General features: G+C 36.6%; 1 protein-coding gene across 3 annotated transcripts in view; it reads right to left on the minus strand.

Annotated features, from left to right (window-relative positions):
• The window catches only part of BAZ1A (bromodomain adjacent to zinc finger domain 1A), a 209,331-nt gene that overhangs the window by 80,741 nt on the left and 110,690 nt on the right, over positions 1-17,900 (minus strand). For all 3 annotated transcript variants that reach the window (XM_043984698.1, XM_043984696.1, XM_043984697.1), the window contains exons 4-5: positions 9,069-9,212; positions 7,228-7,329 (exon numbers count right to left, since the gene is read on the minus strand). In XM_043984698.1, coding sequence (XP_043840633.1) covers positions 7,228-7,329; positions 9,069-9,212 — 246 coding nt within the window. The remainder of the gene's footprint in view (positions 1-7,227; positions 7,330-9,068; positions 9,213-17,900) is intronic.

Consider the following 17,900-nt stretch of genomic DNA (forward strand, 5'->3'; position numbering starts at 1 on the left):
ACCCCAAATGGGGTCACAAAGAGTCACACATAACTGAAAAATGATTGAAATTGAAAAATGATTGATCCTTCCATTCTATTTTCTCTCTTTACCCTGTCCCCCCTCAGAAGTATGTTTTGCTTTTAACCAGTGCCTCCTTCAATCCACCTTCCCTTCTATCAGCCACACCACTTTTCTTATCCTTTTCCCCTCCTATTTCCCTTAGACAAGACAAATTTCTACATCCAACTGATTGTGTATGTTATTTCCTCTATGAACTATTTCAAATGAAAGTGAGGTTCAATGGGGCCAGCTAGGTGGCACAGTGGATAATGCACTGGCCCTGGATTCTGAAGGACCTGAGTTCAAATCTGGCCTCAGATATTTGACACTTACTAGCTGTGTGACCCTGGACAAGTCACTTAACAGTCCTTGCCCCACCAAAAAAAAAAAAAGTGAGGTTCAAGCACTGCCCACCATTCCCTACCCCACCCCCATTTCCCCACTATAAAAGATCTTCCTTGTGCACCTCTTTTTCATTAGATAATTTTCCACATTATTCCTCTCCCTGTCCTTCTCCACTGCATCCCTTCTTACCTCTTATTTTTTTTTCCCCATCATGGTCAATCTTCTACCACCCTAATAGTGATAAAGTTTTAGGAGTTACAAGTATCTTCCCATAAAGGAAGTTTAACTTTATTTAGTCCCTTATGAAAACTGTTTAACTTTTTATGCTTGAGTTTGTGTTTGTTCAATGTCAATTTTTCTATTCAGCTCTGGTCTTTTCATTAGGAATGCTTGAAAACCCTCTATTTCATTAAATTTCTACTTTTCCCCCTAAGGTATTATACTCAATTTTGCTGAGTAGGTGATATTTGGCTGTAATCCTACCTCCTTTGCCATCCAGGATATCATATCCCAAGCCCTCTATTCCCTTCTTTCCATTTGGCCAATTCTGCTTTTAAGGACTGCTTCTCTTCAGTGAATTTTTTTTTTTTTTAGTGAGGCAATTGGGGTTAAGTGACTTGCCCAGGGTCACACAGCTATTAAGTGTTAAGTGTCTGAGGCCAGATTTGAACTCAGGTACTCCTGACTCCAGGGCTGGTGCTCTCTCTATCCACTGCACCACCTAGAGGTATTTTATTTCTTTTGTATACTCAGATTTGATAGCATAACAGATAATTCTTTTTATTTCTTCTGGTTGTTGTGATATCACCTTGATTTTATTTTCCTCCTCTCTTCTTTTTAACCAAATTGGCTAAAGGATTATAAATGTCATTATTTTTCAAATAACTAGTTTTTCTATTATTTTTTTAATAAAAATAAATTTATTTAGAATTTTCCCCAAGTTACATGTAAAAACAAATTTTCACATTGATTTAAAACTTTTGAAATAAATCAATTCAATATAAGCTATACATGTGCAGTCATGCGAAACATCTCCATATTAGTCAGATTATGAAAGAAAACAGATAAAGTAATTTTAGAAAGAACTAACAAAAAAAATTACATTTCAATGTGTATTCAGATACTATCAGTTCTTTCTCTGTAGATGGACTGCATTTTTCTTAAGTCCTTCTGATAGCATGCAGCTCATCACTTCTTTCACAGTTACTATTGCTAACTGTATTACCCTCCATCCTATTCCCTCCCCTTGATACTTAGTCTATTTTCTAGCTTCTTTCACCCTATCCCTCCTCAAAAGTGTTTTGCTTTTTACTGCCCCTCCCCCAATCTACCCTCCTTTCCTTTACCTCTCCCCCCTTATCCCTCCCACTTTCTGGCAGGGCAAGATATATTACTATACCCATTTGAGTGTATATGTTATTCCTTCTTTGAGCCAATTCTGATGAGAATAAGGCTCATTCACTTCCAAGCTCCTTCCTCACCTTCCCCTCCACTCTATAAGCTTTTTCTTGTTTCTTTTATGTGAGCTACTTTACCCATTTCACCTCTCCCTTTCTCATTCTCCCAGTGCATTCCTCTCACCCCTTAATTTTATTTTAAAGATGTCATCATGTGGTAGCTAAGTGACACAGTGGACAAGGCACCAGCCCTGGACCCAGGAGGCCCTGAGCCCAAATCCAGCCCCGACATAAGCTACCCTGCCTGCCCCACAAAAAAGGCACGGGGCGAGGGGGATAAACAAAAAATAAATGCTTTACAGATATCATTCCTTTGTATTCAATTCCCACCTGTGCCCTCTAAGTATATTCCTTTCAGTTCCCCTAATACTGAGAGAGTTCTTATGAGTTTTAACAGTTTGACCTTTTAACATCCCTCATGATTTCTTTTTCTTTTTTATCTTTTTATGTTTCTCTAGGGTCTTATATTTGAAAGTCAAATTTTCCATTCAGTTTAGGTCTTTTCATCACAAATGCCTGAAAGTCCTCTTTTTCATTGAAGTCTCATTTTTTCCCCCTGAAAGATTATACTCAACTTTGCTGGGTAGGTGATTCTTGGTTGTAATCCTAGTTCCTTTGCCCACTGGAATATCTTTTTCCAAACCCTCCAATCCTCTAATTTAGAAGCTGCCAGATCTTATGTTATCCTGACTGTGGCTCCACAGTACTTGAATTGTTTCTTTCTGACTGCTTGCTATTGCAAGCATCCCTTGACCTGAAAGCTCTGCAATTTGGCCATAATATTCCTGGAAGTTTTCATTTTGGGATCTCTTTCTGGAGGTGACTGGTGGATTCTTTCAATTTCTATTTTCCTTCTGCTTCTAGAATATCAGGGCAATTTTACCTGACAATTTCTTGGAAGATGATGTCCAAGCTCTTTTTTTGATCATGGTTTTCTGGTAGTCAGGCAATTTTTCCTGAGAATATCTTGGAAGATGGTGTCTAAGCTCTTTCCTTGATCATGGTTTTCAGGTAGACCAATAATTTTCAAATGATCTCTCCTGGCCCTATTTTCCAGGTCAGCTCTTTTTCCAAGGAGATTTTTCAAATTTTCCTCTATTTTTTAATTCATTTGGATTTGCTTTATTGTGTCTTGGTTTCTCATAAAGTCACTAGCTCCCATTTGCTCAATCCTAATTCTTAAGAAATGATTCCTCAGACAGCTTTTGTACCTCCTTTTCCATTTGGCCAATTTGGTTTTTCAAGCTGTTGACTTCTTTTTCATGACCCTCCTGCCTCACTCTCATTTCTCTTTCCATTTTTTCCTCTACCTCTCTTATTTTATCTTCAAGGTCCTTTCTGAGTGCTTCTATGGCCTGAGACCAATTCACATTTTTCTTAGAACCTTTGGATGTAGGAGCTTTGACTTTGCCATCTTCTTCTGAGGGTGTATTTTGATCTACCTTGTCACCAAAGAAACTTTTAATGATCCAAATCTTTTTCTGACTGCTCATTATCCCAGCCTATCTCTTGGCCCTTAACTCCTTAAATTGGGGCACTGCTTCCAGGACACTCTGTCCCAAGTTTCAGGGGGTCCCAGGTGGTACAATTTAATGGGAGCCTTGTTCTCAGACTACCCGGGCCTGCTTGCTCTTTAACCCAGAAGCAAAAACCTGATTCTCTGTGATTGAAAGTTTGGTGTGCCTGTGCCCCTCCCCCACTGGGCCACTCCACTCCAGGTAGCTTCCTGCCAACACAAGAGCACTCAGCCTCAGCTCCAACAAAGACCCCTGCTATCTCCCCCTGGCCAAACACTGGACCCCCTCATCGGTTCGTGAGCCGAGTCCCAGAAGTAGCCGATGACACTGATGATTCCGAGGCTCTGGAGGCACAGTCTGCCTGGGGCTAGATCTGCGCAGTACGGCTATGCTCTACTCTCAGCCCAGTACCGCAGACCTTTCCTGCCACCCTTTTAAGCAATCTTTGGCTGGAAAATGATCTCTGTTATTTTGTGGGTTTTGCTGCTCCAGGAATCATCTTATGGCATTTTTTTGAGGTACGTGGACAGATTGTGTTGGGAGCTTCAAAAGTTACAGCCTTTCGTCCACTATCTTGGCTCTACCCCCCCTCCCCCAAGAACTAGTTTTTAATTTAAATCTTTACTTTCTAATTTATTTATTTCTACCTTAATTTTAAATATTCCTTCTTCTGTACTTTTAGATATGTATGTTAACTTTCTAATTTTTTAAATGCATATTGAATTCATACTCCTCTTTTTTTCTATTTTATTAATGTATGTTTATAGGGGTGTGATTTTCCACCCCAAGAACAGTTTTAATTGCATTTCAGAAATTTCTGTATATTGCTTTATCATTACTATGTTTTTCACATGTCTATTCATTGTGTTTTGTACTTTCATTCACTCAATATTTAGGACTATACTGTTAAGTTTCCATTTTAGTCTTTGGTTTGTGCTCCATGAACTGATGGCTGTTTTGGGAGGGTTATGGTCTTTAAAAAATGTGCTGGTTATTTTTGTCTTCTTAAAATTTGTTTTCAGGATCTCTGTACCCTAATACATGGTCAATTTTTGTAAACATTTGCTATGGGGCTAAGAAATAGATTTTTAAAAAATGTATTAAATGTTTCTATTTATAGTTTGGGGTTCCAATTTTTATCCCTCTTCCCCTCCCTCCCCATACCTCTTACCAAGGCGGCAAACAATCAGATATGGGTTATGCATGTATGATTATGTAAAATATTACCATATTTGTCACTGTGTACAAGAAAACTTGATAAAAAAGAAAAAAAAAGTGAAGAATAGCATGCTTCAGTCTATTCCATCAATATCAGTTCTTTCTTTGGAGGTGGATAGTGTGTTTCATCAATAGTCCTTTGGGATTATCTTAGATCATTGTATTGTTGATAATAGTCAAGTCATTCACAGTTCTTCAGCAAACAATATTGCTGTCTGCGTACAATGTTCTCTTGGTTCTGCTCATTTCACTATGCATCAGTTCATACAAGTCTTTCTGGGCTTTTCTGAAATCATCCTGCTTGTTATTTCTTACAGCACAATAATATTCCATCACCATCATATATCACAGTTCGTTAAGCCATTCCCCAATTGATGGGCATTCCTATGATTTCCAATTCTTAGCCACCACAAAAAGAGCTGCTATAAGTATTTTTGTATAAATAGGTCTTTTTCTCTTTTTAGGGATGTCTTTGGGACATAAACCTATCATGGTATTGCTGGATCAAAGGGTATACACAGTTCTATAGCCTTTTGGACACAGTTCCAAATTGATCTCCAGCATGGTTGGATCGATAAATAGATTCTTTAGCAATTTCATTTAGAAGACAGTAAATCTTTTAGTTCTGGGTTTTCCAGCAATTTAGTCATTTCTGTAATTCCACTTTGCTGTTTATCTTTCATTTAGATTTATCCAAAACCAAGAAAGGGATATTGAAATTTCCTGCCACTGTTATATTACTGTCTATATTTTCTTAAAGCTGTTAATTTTTCCTTTTCCTAATTTAGATGCTATGGAGCATGAAAGATGAATATTGATACCAGTTTGTTGTCTACAATACCTTTCAGTTTAATGTAATTTCCTTGTTTGTTCCTTTTTCTATTATGAATATTTATTTGGACTCCTTTTTTAAAAAATTCAACTGCACAGTAAATTCTGTTCCAACTCATTATGTTCACATTGTTGTTTTTCAACTGTTTCTTGTAAAGAACAGAATGTGGGATTTTGTTTTCTTATCTATTCACTCATATTTTCATTTGAATGGAATGTATACTCATTTAAAAAGTTATGTGAGCTAATTTTATATCCTTTCTCTAATAATATAGTATTATAAATCCTTCCATTTCTTCCCATACTATATAACTCTTGTCCTTGTTCCTCCAAAAGTTCCACCCTAGGGAGTCCACTCAATATGCTAGAAGCATTCCTTGTTTCCTTTGACACCTAAAGATTACCTCTGAATCACTCAATACTTATTGCTCATCTCATGTGAATAGGCAGATTTTTTCCCTCCCTGTCATACAATTCCTTGATGGCATCTTTTACTCCAGTTCTTTTTTTGGAGTTCCTTATATGTTACAGCCTGCTTGTAACCATCCTGAGCCTGTCCATTATTCTTCTATATGATATTTATCTTTGGTTCTCTGAAAACAATGGTATTCTAGGTCCTGATGCCACATAAAAACAGTCAAATGTTAGCATTAAAAAGAGAGACTTTTATTGCTGCAAAAGGTATAAAAAAAGAAGTTAAAATCTGAGCAACTGACATTCTTCATTCACTTGGTCACTGTGCAGTGGATTACAGACAGGCCAAACCACTGTCCTAATTAACAATCTCTTCTATAAGGCTCTGCAACACTCAGGGCTTGATGTAATCAATATAATGTCATCCACAAATAGGAACAAAGAACCTGGAAGATTTTTCCATCCAACCCATGAAACAAAAGGTCAGGTTAGCCAGTAAATTTTCCAAAACCAAATATTATCAATGTAAAATTCATTTCTAAAATTAACCAAATACCTTTCAAGCGTTTTGTCACCATCAGCCCACAAATAAAAAAGAATTAGAAATCTTTTTAGAAATCTAGGAATGTTGGGAATAACAATTGTTTCTAAATATTTCTGTCATTCAGTTTGAAATACTGATCAGTTAAAATACTAATCCAGTTCTTAAATTGCTAATAATAAATTACAAGTTAAAAAACCCTAAAATCTAGTTTAATATTTAACAATATGAATTACACCCAGAAAGAACTGCTAATTTTATGTAAAATAAACCAGGTAATTTTAGGTAGTCTGTATCATATCAAATACAAGACAGGTGTCTATATTCACTAACTAGTGGATTCATTAATAGGAAAATTAGTACTTTCCTTTCTAAAGATTACCAGGCATACTGTAAAATGTACCCTTTAACTGTGTATTCTAACAATTTATTTACCATTCTAACATTCTATTTAAAAGAGGTTACCAAACTCACCTGGTGGCAGAAAGTACCCTCTGACACATTCTGATAAGGTTTCAAAGTTGTATTTGTAAAAAACACTATTTTATTTCCATTGTCAACTTCTTTCAAAAGATAAAAAATATTCATGGACACCACTGCATTTTTAGGAATTATTCACTGAACACTGCATTATTTCATGGAAGTAAGGAATTCTGACAGATTCCATTCTTAGTTTGTGCCATTTGTTGATCCAAGTCAAAGGGCTTAAAGAATTCAACTGTGTTCTACATCATAGTTCACCTGACATATATAAAGACACCCCACCCCCACCCCAAAACACACACACACACACACACACACACACACACACACACACACACACTTCATTCCAGCTTTACTGTACTTCAGGAACTGAGTTTACCTTATTTGAGATGCTTTAACTACAACTGGTTCATATAATTCCTTTTTAATGGGTTGCACCTTGTACTTGACCAATGAGGGATCAACTGTGGATTTTTTCTTCCTGAAAAGAACAAATAGGATATTCAAAATATGTTTGTTTGGAAATTTATAATTAGAAACCTCTAACAGCTTATTCCACTTGATTTCAAAAACCTTTTTAGTAAAGCCAAGGTCCTTAGAATTGTTTTGGGGACCACTAATTATCAGAAAAACAATAACTACTCCAAGGGACTGTGCTAGTTAAGAAACATGGAAAGAAAAAACACAATCCTTAATCTTAGGAATTTTATTTTTTTGTTTGAGTGAAAATAGACACATGGAAAGATTTTTTGTTTATTTTTAAGAGCTATAGGGACGGGGTAGCTAGGTGGCCCAGTGGATAGAGCAACCGGTCCTGGAGTCAGGAGTACCTGAGTTCAAATCCAGCCTCAGACACTTAACACTTACTAGCTGTGTGACCCTGGGCAAGTCACTTAACCCCAACTGCCTCACCAAAAAAAAAAAAAAAAAGAGGTATAGGGACTCTAGAAGAGAAATATCATTTCCAGCTGCTACGCACAGAGAAGCATAAAGAAGGAGGTAGGATTTTAGCTGATATTTGAAAAATATGTAGGACTTGAATATGCAGAAAACAATAAGGATATTGGGGGTTGCTGATTTTCAGGAACTGAGATATGTACAGTGTTGTGACAAATAACATTGAATAGGCACCAGAGAATTATTTTAGGACTTTAATTATGAAGAGCCTTCAGTGCCTTAAGTTTTCACTTTATACTTTAGGTCAGAAGTTCTTAAACCTAGGCACCATAACTTTGGTTTTTTTGATATCTTAATTACTCTTACAATTTAAATGGTTTCCTTGGCAATTCTGTTGCCAATTCTATTTTCTATTATTAATTTAATACATTATTGAGAAGAGTTCTGTACTCCTTGACCGAGGTAAGGAACTTGTAGAGCTCAAGTGCTATAGGCGGGTGTAATCAGACTTTCTCCTTATGAGAACACTGAAAGTTTGCAGGTCCCCAGCCTAACCCTGAGATCCTGGAATAACACAACACTCAATAAATCAAAAAAAAACAGCAATGAGACTGGCCCACAACTTTCCTCCAGAAGGGTCGCAGAGACCAACCTAAACATAAAGTCCAAAGTTAGGAAGGAGGCATAATGGGATAATGGGCAGACAAAAAAAGAGAATCTCACCATAATGAACTATTACAGTGACAGAGCTTTCCTGTTTATATGAAATTATTTTTTCCTATATATTCAAAACAGGCACTTCACAAAAACACCAGAATAGCTAGCTCATAAGTCAGGTCATAAGTAAACAAATTTACAAGGAAAAATAAAACCATATTATTTAGTCAACATATGTAACTGATAACTGAAAAATTATAAATTATCAGATAAATTATCTCTTGAGCAAGAAATGTTTCTTCTTGTAAACTATTTTGATAATTTTGTTAGTTTTTTACCATTTAAATATCAGTTTTGGGGGGCAGCTAGATGGCGCAGTGGTTAAAGCGCTGGCCCTGGATTCAGGAATACCTGAGTTCAAATCCAGCCTCAGACACTTGACACTTACTAGCTGTGTGACCCTGGGCAAGTCACTTAACCCCCATTGCCCCGCAAAAAAAAAAAAAAAAAAATCAGTTTTAAAATTTAAACACCAATGAATCTACTAAACATACTGTTTGACTGGCTAGAATGCCAAGTTTTTCTTTAAAATAAAGAACAATTTCATACAATGAAACATTTGCCTACTTTGGTTTTATATAAATTTTAATAAAAATCTTAATTTACCCATTTTGTGGTGAACCATTGTGTGTTTCCGATTCATCACTATCACTGATGATAATTGTTTCTCCATCTGTACTGCTGATATGTCCATTAGCAATCCCATTGAGATGTGATGGAGAGATAGTTTCCAATATTTTACACTGTAATCTGAAATATAACAATGTATTTTGAAACTCATTTGATTTTAGTTTATGTTGAAACACTTTATGGGCATCAAGTTACAGAAACAACGGGCGAATGAAGCAACTAATTACACAAATGAAGAAATGTATTGTCAGTTTAGGTAATAATCACAAGCAAACAACTGAAAAATATTGTATCTAAATATGTTTTCATGGATCTTTTAATCAACAATGAACATTTAACTAAATGACTTAAATTTCTAACACCTCTGATATACTTACTTATATATTTGGAAGAGTATGGGGAAAAAAAACTTTCACCAGTATATACATTTTTTATACACAGTATTTTGTGAAATTTTTCACTGTGCACTAAACTAAATGGAGGTCTTCCCCCCCCCATGTCACATGACATAGATTTGGATTAATACGATAGGTTACTCATAAACTTTAGGTCCTATTATTCAACCAGTGATCAATAACTAAAAAATTATAAGCACACATAGGATTATAAGGCACTACACACACACACACACACACACACACACACACACACACACAATCTCTTGATCCTCATAACACTGAAATGCTGCAGTCATTATGATACTTATTTTTAGAGATAAAGAATGTGAGGTTGAGAGATTAAGTGACCAACTCAAGGTAAAGTACTATGTTCAGTGCTAGAATGCATGCACAAGCAGCAGTGACAATTCCTAACCTCAAGGACTTTAAATTCTAATAAGAGTTAGAAAAGGGAAAGGAGGGAGATGGGAAGAGGAACACAGTTGGTGGGTCTACTTTAGTATCCAAACCTAAGTCTGATTTTCAGTCTAGCTACTACAACATATTTTTATGCTTTCAACCTACTTAACTCTGTTAGCATCTAATCCATATTTCTCTTCCAGTATTCTTATATATAAGATAAAAACTATCTGATGCCCTGCTAATTTATTGGAAATAAGTAGAGTGGGGCACTAAAGGATGGTAAAATAAGTGTTCCTGTCCTCAAGTAACTTGAAAACATCTTCCAGTTCCAGTTAAAACGAACACTTGGAGGAGCTCAGTTCTTCCACACACACACTTCTACAAAGATCCAAAATGGGCAGTGGATCAAAAAATGACCAAGTTTAAAAAGAAAAAGTCAATGTATTCAACCAGTATGGCACAGAAAGAGAGCCTTACTGACAATAAGAGGGATCCCCCCCCCAGGCCCCAAATCAGCACAAACACAGAACCAATGCTCAATAGTACTGTCTTAGTACTTAGCTTAGCAGGTTCTGAGTGGAGATTCTGGGGCAGTGGCGGAGACGGGTGCCCAGGAAATTAAGGTTGGGACCAAACAGGCCTGGCCACAAAGATTACAGTACCTGGATAAAATGAAGAAAAAAATTTTTTAATTAAATAGGAGTTTTGGAAGGGAAAAAAAAATGGAAGGGGAATAAATAACTTTGAGCATAAAGCAGAAAACTTTACTCAAATGGCAGGCTTTCCTGAAGATTAGAATGGAACAACTAGAACTCAATGACTCCAGGAACAAGAAATATTAAAACAAAATCAAAAGCCTAAAGAAATTTTTCTCTCCCCATCAAAAAACAACAACAAAACTCCCCAAAAAATACCTCACTAGCTTTTGGGGGGGGGGAGGGTGGTGGTGGTGGTGGTGGTGGAAAACAACAGATGACATTCATATAGCTTTACAATTTGCAAAGTATCTTTCACATATTATCTGATTTGATTCCCACAATAACCCCAGGATAGATAAGTAATATCAACCATATTCTATGAATAAAATAGAATAGCTAGAGACCTGATCTCAAAGATCTAGGTTCCAGTTCCTTCTCTGAGATACTGTCTGTGTTGCCTCTGGACAAGTCCCTTAACCTTTAAGAGGTATAGACAAACCTCCAAAGCGCCAAGAAGATACCAACTTGCACTGGTAGGAATTTCTTCACCTAAGAAAAAATCCCTATAGTAATGAAAACAGATCTATTCTACAGGCAAAACAAGTGAGACTCAAAGAAGCCTACTGCAATATAACTCAAACCAAGGTCTCCCCTAACTCTAAGCACCTCATTCAACAATGTTCTAGCTTTTCAAACTCTGTTTTAGACCCAAAAGAGGGCAACACTGGTTTTTGTTTTTCTTAATCCCTTTGACTCTGCCTTAATTAATTAGGAGTTTAGTCTAAGATTTTGCTTCTTCTTGGGGGGGGGGGCGCAATGGGGGTTAAGTGACTTGCCCAGGGTCACATAGCTAGTAAGTGTCAAGTGTCTGAAGCCGGATTTGAACTCAGGTCCTCCTGAATCTAGGGCTGATGCTTTCCACTGCGCCACACAGCTGCTCCAATTTTGCTTATTTTTAAAAATTGTTTAATGTTGATGATTAAGTTTTTATTTTAAATTACTTTTTAAAAATTTAAATAATCAGTTTTATGGAGAAACTGTAAAATTATTTTAGCCACTCTAAACAGAACTTTGAAATTACATGAAAAAAAAGTGACATGGGGCAGCTAGATGGCGCAGTGGTAAAGCACTGGCCCTGGATTCAGGAGTACCTGAGTTCAAATCTGGCTTCAGACACTTGACACTTACTAGCTGTATGACCCTGGGCAAGTCACTTAACCCTCATTGCCCTGAAAAAAAAAAAAAGTGACTCAACTGTTCGTACCTTTTAACCTAGCAAAGTCTACAACTTGGCATATACTACAAAGAAACCAAAATAATAAATAGTAATAGCTAGCAGTTACATAGTGCTTTAAGATTCACAAAACACTTCACTAAAATGTTCTCACTGAGTCCTTACAACATCCCTATAAGATAGATGCAATTAACCACCATTTTACAGATGAGGAAATACAATCGAGGGTAAGAGGTTAAATGACTCGTCCACAGGTCACACATCTAGTAAAGGACTGAGACGGAATTTGAATTCAGGTCTTCTTGGCTACAAATCCAACATTCTATCCCTTGTACTACCTAGATGATCTAATATCTACCTGCATTTATACCTTCAATATTCATACCTGCATTCTTTGTAGAGTGGGTGCCCATGAATAGCAAAGAGCTGAACAAATTATGGCATATGCATGCATTAAAATAATACTGTGCAGCAAGAAGCCAAAAACCGAGGAATCTAAAGAAATATGACAATTTATATTAAGTAACGCAGAGCAAAATGAAAACCAAGAGAATATGCACAATGAATACCAAATGAAAAGGTAACAAAGCCGAATTGTAAGGAAGATGAAAGATGAAAAGTCAATGAAAGTCTTGGAAAGAATATGTAAATTGTTAAATTCAATCATTTTATCAACTTTTATTTTTGGTTAGGAATTTGGGGGTTTTTTGGTCACAAGGAGAATTCACTCTGGAATAGAGGCTAAATGACTATGATATAAAGACAAAATTTGAACTCCGGTCGTTCTGAATCCAAGGCCAGTGCTCTATCTACGGCGCCACCTAGCTGCACCCAATAAGACATTTTAAAAAATAAAACAAAAATTCCAGATCGTTACTAATAACTGATCTTAAGTTCACCAACCATTTAAGTATCTATTGTATTTTCTCTTTTTTGAAAAAATCAGGTTGTTTGTCCTTCACTGACTCCACTATACCACTTCTGTAATTCTTTCGAGATCACTAAAAGCAGTTCAAAAAGTGTATAGAAGTTTTTTCCAATGCCTTGAAACATAGTTCATCTAACTAGGGGACTCTTCAGCTCACTGAGGTAAGCTAGGAGTTTCTGGACTATTTCCTCATTTATTTTGGGTTTCAATTTCCTGTCAATTATTTTTGTTTTATCTTGCTCAATCATAGGAACCTTTTCCTTTGTGGAGAAATATCAAGCTATAGATATTATTATATAGAAAACACAAAGCCAGTTTCTGTCAGGCACTGTTCTAGGTTCTATAAATATTTTTTAAAAAGAATCACTGTCTGCCCTCAAAGTTTATTGGGCAGAGAAGCAAAATTCACTGAGCATAGCACTACTTTTTCTTTCCTATCCATTATCTTCCCAAACAACCTAAACAGGTCTTATTCTCTTTCCCTAAAATCTTTTTTTTTTTTTTTTAAGATAATAACAGGGGGCAGCTGGGTGGCACAGTGGATAAAGCATTGGCCCTGGATTCAGGAGTACCTGAGTTTAAATCCGGCCTCAGATACTTGACACTTACTAGCTGGGTGACCCTAGGCAAGTCACTTAACCCTTACTGCCTGGCACAAAATAAAATAACAAATTTGAATAAGTCTCTACAAAGAAAACAGTATCTTAAGATATGCCTTGTTTTCCTGTCACTAGAATCATCTACAATTCAACTGCTTAAGAATTCATTCTTGATGCTTCTTCCAACACTCCTGATATATGTATATAGGAGACAAGGGGCTATGGGTAGGGGTGGTGTACAAAAGAAAACATCTTTCTTTAATGTAGAATAGTATGTGAACTATTTAAGGCAAAAACAATAACTCCGATAGAGTTTCATTTTATGCCAGTGATTGACATGAGGTTTGTGCTTCTACTAACACTAGGCTGACTAAAGAAGTCAGAGTCTGGGGGCAGCTAGGTGGCACAATGGATAAAGCAACATCCCTGGATTCAGGAGGACCTGAGTTCAAATTCGGTCTTAAACACTTGACACATACTAGCTATGTGACCCTGGGCAAGTCACTTAACCCTCCCTCACTGCCCCACAAAAAAAAAAAAAAAAAAGTCCAAGATTGACCAGATTCAAGCATGATTAGGCTATTTTTCCCACCTTTAGTTAGCTGTGTCAGTACAATGTGTCACACATGTGTGATTCAGTTTCTTTTTTTTTTTAATTCTGCAGTTTTTAAAGAATAAAAATATGAAAAAAGACATTCCAAAGAAATATGAAAAAGACAAGAGGGAAGCATAGACTGGCTTGTCCACCAAATCTCCCCAGGAACAATCTAAAAAACAAATGAACAGGGGCGGCTAGGTGGTGCAGTGGATAAAGCACCGGCCCTGGATTCAGGAGTTCCTGAGTTCAAATCCGGCCTCAGACACTTGACACTTACTAGCTGTGTGACCTTGGGCAAGTCACTCAAGCCCCATTGCCCTGCAAAAAAAACCACCACCAACAAAAAAAACAAAATGAACAAACAAACAAAAAAACAGGAGACAAAATTCTGGTGCAGAAATCATTTTTCCAGCTCAAGGTGACTTAAAGAGACAAAGATCTGCAGATACTGATGACTGAGTTGGGACATCACACCACACAGATGATTCCAGCACCAGGGACTTAACAACAAGGCAGTAGGGCAGGAAGCACCAGGCCAGGCAAAGATACCAGGGAATCCCTGAACTAGTGCAGAATACACAGGAACAGGTACCATCCAGCAACTTTGTCCCTCACAACCTACCTTTAGGTCATAGATGGAATAGATAGGTCATGGAGAAGTTCCAGAGCAGTTGTCACTAGTAGGACCCTCGATGTGTACTGAGCAAGGAACAAGTTCCCGAAGCTAAACCCAGGAGCACATCATGGATTCAGTTCTAGCCCCCTGCTCAAGGCAGAATAATAATACTGCAGTGAAAAAAATCTAAGCAAAAATTCAAGAACTTCAAAGCAGTAGTAGCAATCTACTGAAACTCCCAAGCAAGGACAAGAGGACAGACCCAAACCAGAGTCAAGAACTTGCAGAACTAAGACTAGAAGGGCACAGAGTGGACTTGCCCAGATCACATCACTTTGGGAACACAGAAAGTGTAAAGATCCCAGCTTGAGCTGGGAACGTAGTAAGAGGACAAGAGGACAGAATCTTCAAGACATTCACTCCAGAAGTGCAGAGTCAAGTCTTATCATAAAGTCCAAAGTTAGGAAACAGGCTTGAAGAATGAGAAGCTTGAAGAATGAGCAAACAAAAAAGACACCCCGCCCCCCCCCCAGCCAAATGACTTAAAAACTGCTACAAGCAAAGACAAAAAATGCTGAAGAAAAGTACTCCAAAATAGCTATAAACAAAGCCTCAGGGATGGCAAAGTGGCAGGAAATAACTATAAAATGTACAAAATACATAGAGTTTAACTTATTTTCAAAATACATATAAGAACCATGATTTATCACAACTGAATGTTTCCCACCTTATAACATAAAGATTATGGACTAATATTCAGAATAAGAGACATATATGATACGGTCAACATAAAAATCTGTTTTGATTAACTAGGCTTACAAGATATAAAGGTTCTTTCTTCTTTCCTAGTGAGTGCAAGGTAGGTGAGTGGAAGAAAAAATAAAATGTTTAATCATTGGAAAAAAATTTTCAAGTATTAAAAAAAGGGTGCTTTTTCTTTTAGAGAGAAGTTTAGGGTTATTAAAAGCACTACACAATTTTCCAAATGCAATTTAGCCCACTCTCTTCCTCCTGGTTCAATTCTAGGTCAGTTCATTTCTCGTTGAATGGACCAGCTCTATGGATTGGGTTGAGTCTGGACATTTGGAATTCTTGCTGTGTTTAATTCTTCTTTCTCTGTGGATCCCATTTTAGAAAGTTCTAAAATGTTCTGGGGCTTAAAGCAAATAATACTGCAAAATACACTACAAGAAGTAATAAAAGAATCAAATATTTTATTAACTATAAAAAAGTATTTGATTCAGTGGAGCCAAACAATATCTTCTTCTCCTCAATGAGGTATATGATACAACGCCAAAATGCTACTATATTTCTTGAAATTTTCTAACAAAAGAACTTTGCTCTACAGCTCCTTGATTATTATCAAGATGTGAAACATAAAGGCTCACCACTATCAGACAAGATGCCCTTCTTTGTGAATGTCTTATACGTGGTGGGTACTTAACATTCTTATTGAATTTAACTTAATTTCTGTGTCTATCTCCTGGTCTTAGTACCCCAAGATCACCTTCTCATGTTGCATTCCCAACTCCTTTTCATAGATCAATTATCAAGCAACTAAGTCTTCAGCTAGGCTATTTATAGCACAATGTCCCAGCAAAAGCAAATTCCACATTTAAACCCATTTCCTTTTGCTTCAGAATAGGGCCAAACAGTTTCAGAGTAAAAATGAGTCCCTAAAAACACCTGGGCCATTTTTTTTTTTAATGTGAGAAACTTAGGAATAGGTCCAATGGCTGAAGTTAACTGTGCTTTTTTTTTTTTTTTTGGTGGCAATGGGGGTTAAATGACTTGCCCAGGGTCACACAGCTAGTATGTGTCAAGTGTCTGAGACTGGATTTGAACTCAGGTACTCCTGAATCCAGGGCCAGTGCTTTATCCACTGCGCAACCTAGCTGCCCCCTTAACTGTGCTTTTAAACCAATGAATGATCAAGCATTCTTTTTTTTTTGGTGAGGCAATTGGGGTTAAGTGACTTGCCCAGGGTCACACAGCTAGTAAGTGTCAAAGGTCTGAAACCAGATTTGAACTTAGGTCCTCCTGAATCCAGGACGGGTACTCTATCCATTGTACCACCAAGCTGCCCCCTAAGTCTTATGTTTTTAAATTGATTTTTAAATCAATATTTGAGATTTTTGAATTTCTGAAATTTTCAATTTTTAAAATATTAATCAAAAGATCTAAATCCAGAAAATAATATCCAACCAAGATACTAAGTATCTTGAGTTTTCTCAAGTTCATTGAAATATCACCCCTCAAAATAATTTAGATGTCACCAAAATGATGTTTACAAAGTATTTCTGAAAAGCACTGTAGTCCATCTACTATCACTGACCATAGAGAAAGAATAACTTGGGTCCTCCCTTACCCCATGAACATCATTGACTGATGAAAATTGAAGAACAAAAACTAAAGAGTAGTACTATCTACACTACTGATTTCCTTATCATCTTGAAAGTTTATTCAATCAAATTTTCTGCTACAAGGATCTAAGTAATTAAAGGGATACGAACAAATAAAAATCCAATGGTTTTTACATAAGGCTATTTAGTTTATTTTTACCAGATAAATAGTCAACTTACCACCCTCAACAAACTATAATCCTAAAAATAAGCTTTATGTAATTAATATAATAATGTAAATAAACATTACTAGGCTTCTTAAGATTTAGGTACAACATTTTAGAACTTAAACTCAGTTCATTTCAGGAAAATTACTTTTCCCCCTACAAAGTACTAATAATAAGGATATTCCTTATAAATTAAAAATTAAGCTTCACAACTGAACCATTCATTTCACTAAAATGTCAAGCTTTTAAAAATATGGTTGTTCTTCAACAGGAAAAAATTCCAAGGGTTGCTCCTAACACATATTATGACACATAGAGCAGATACTCAATAAGTGTTTGTTAAAGAAGCAAAAAAGCTGTAAATTAATTTCATAGATATAAGTACACTTCACCATTTCTTTAATTTTTTAAAAAAGCCTTAAAAGTCAGGGGCAGCTAGGTGGTACAGTGGAATGGACAAAGCACCGGTCCTGGATTTCAGGAGGACCTGAGTTCAAATCTGGCCTCAGACACTGGACACTTACTAGCTGTGTGACCCTGGGCAAGTCACTTAACCCTCACTGCCCTGCCAAAAAAACAAAACAACAACAAAAAAAAATCTGGCCTCAGACACTTGACATTTACTAGCTGTGTGACCCTGGGCAAGTAACTTAACCCTCATTGCTCCCCTACCCTCCCCAAAAAGTCATAAAAGCCACTATGCAGTGATTACAAACTTTTTTGGTTGGCAAATTTCTAATTAGTACAGAAGCAAATCAGTCATTAA

Source organism: Dromiciops gliroides, chromosome 2, assembly GCF_019393635.1.
Source record: "Dromiciops gliroides isolate mDroGli1 chromosome 2, mDroGli1.pri, whole genome shotgun sequence".
NCBI classification, from domain to species: Eukaryota; Metazoa; Chordata; class Mammalia; order Microbiotheria; family Microbiotheriidae; genus Dromiciops; species Dromiciops gliroides.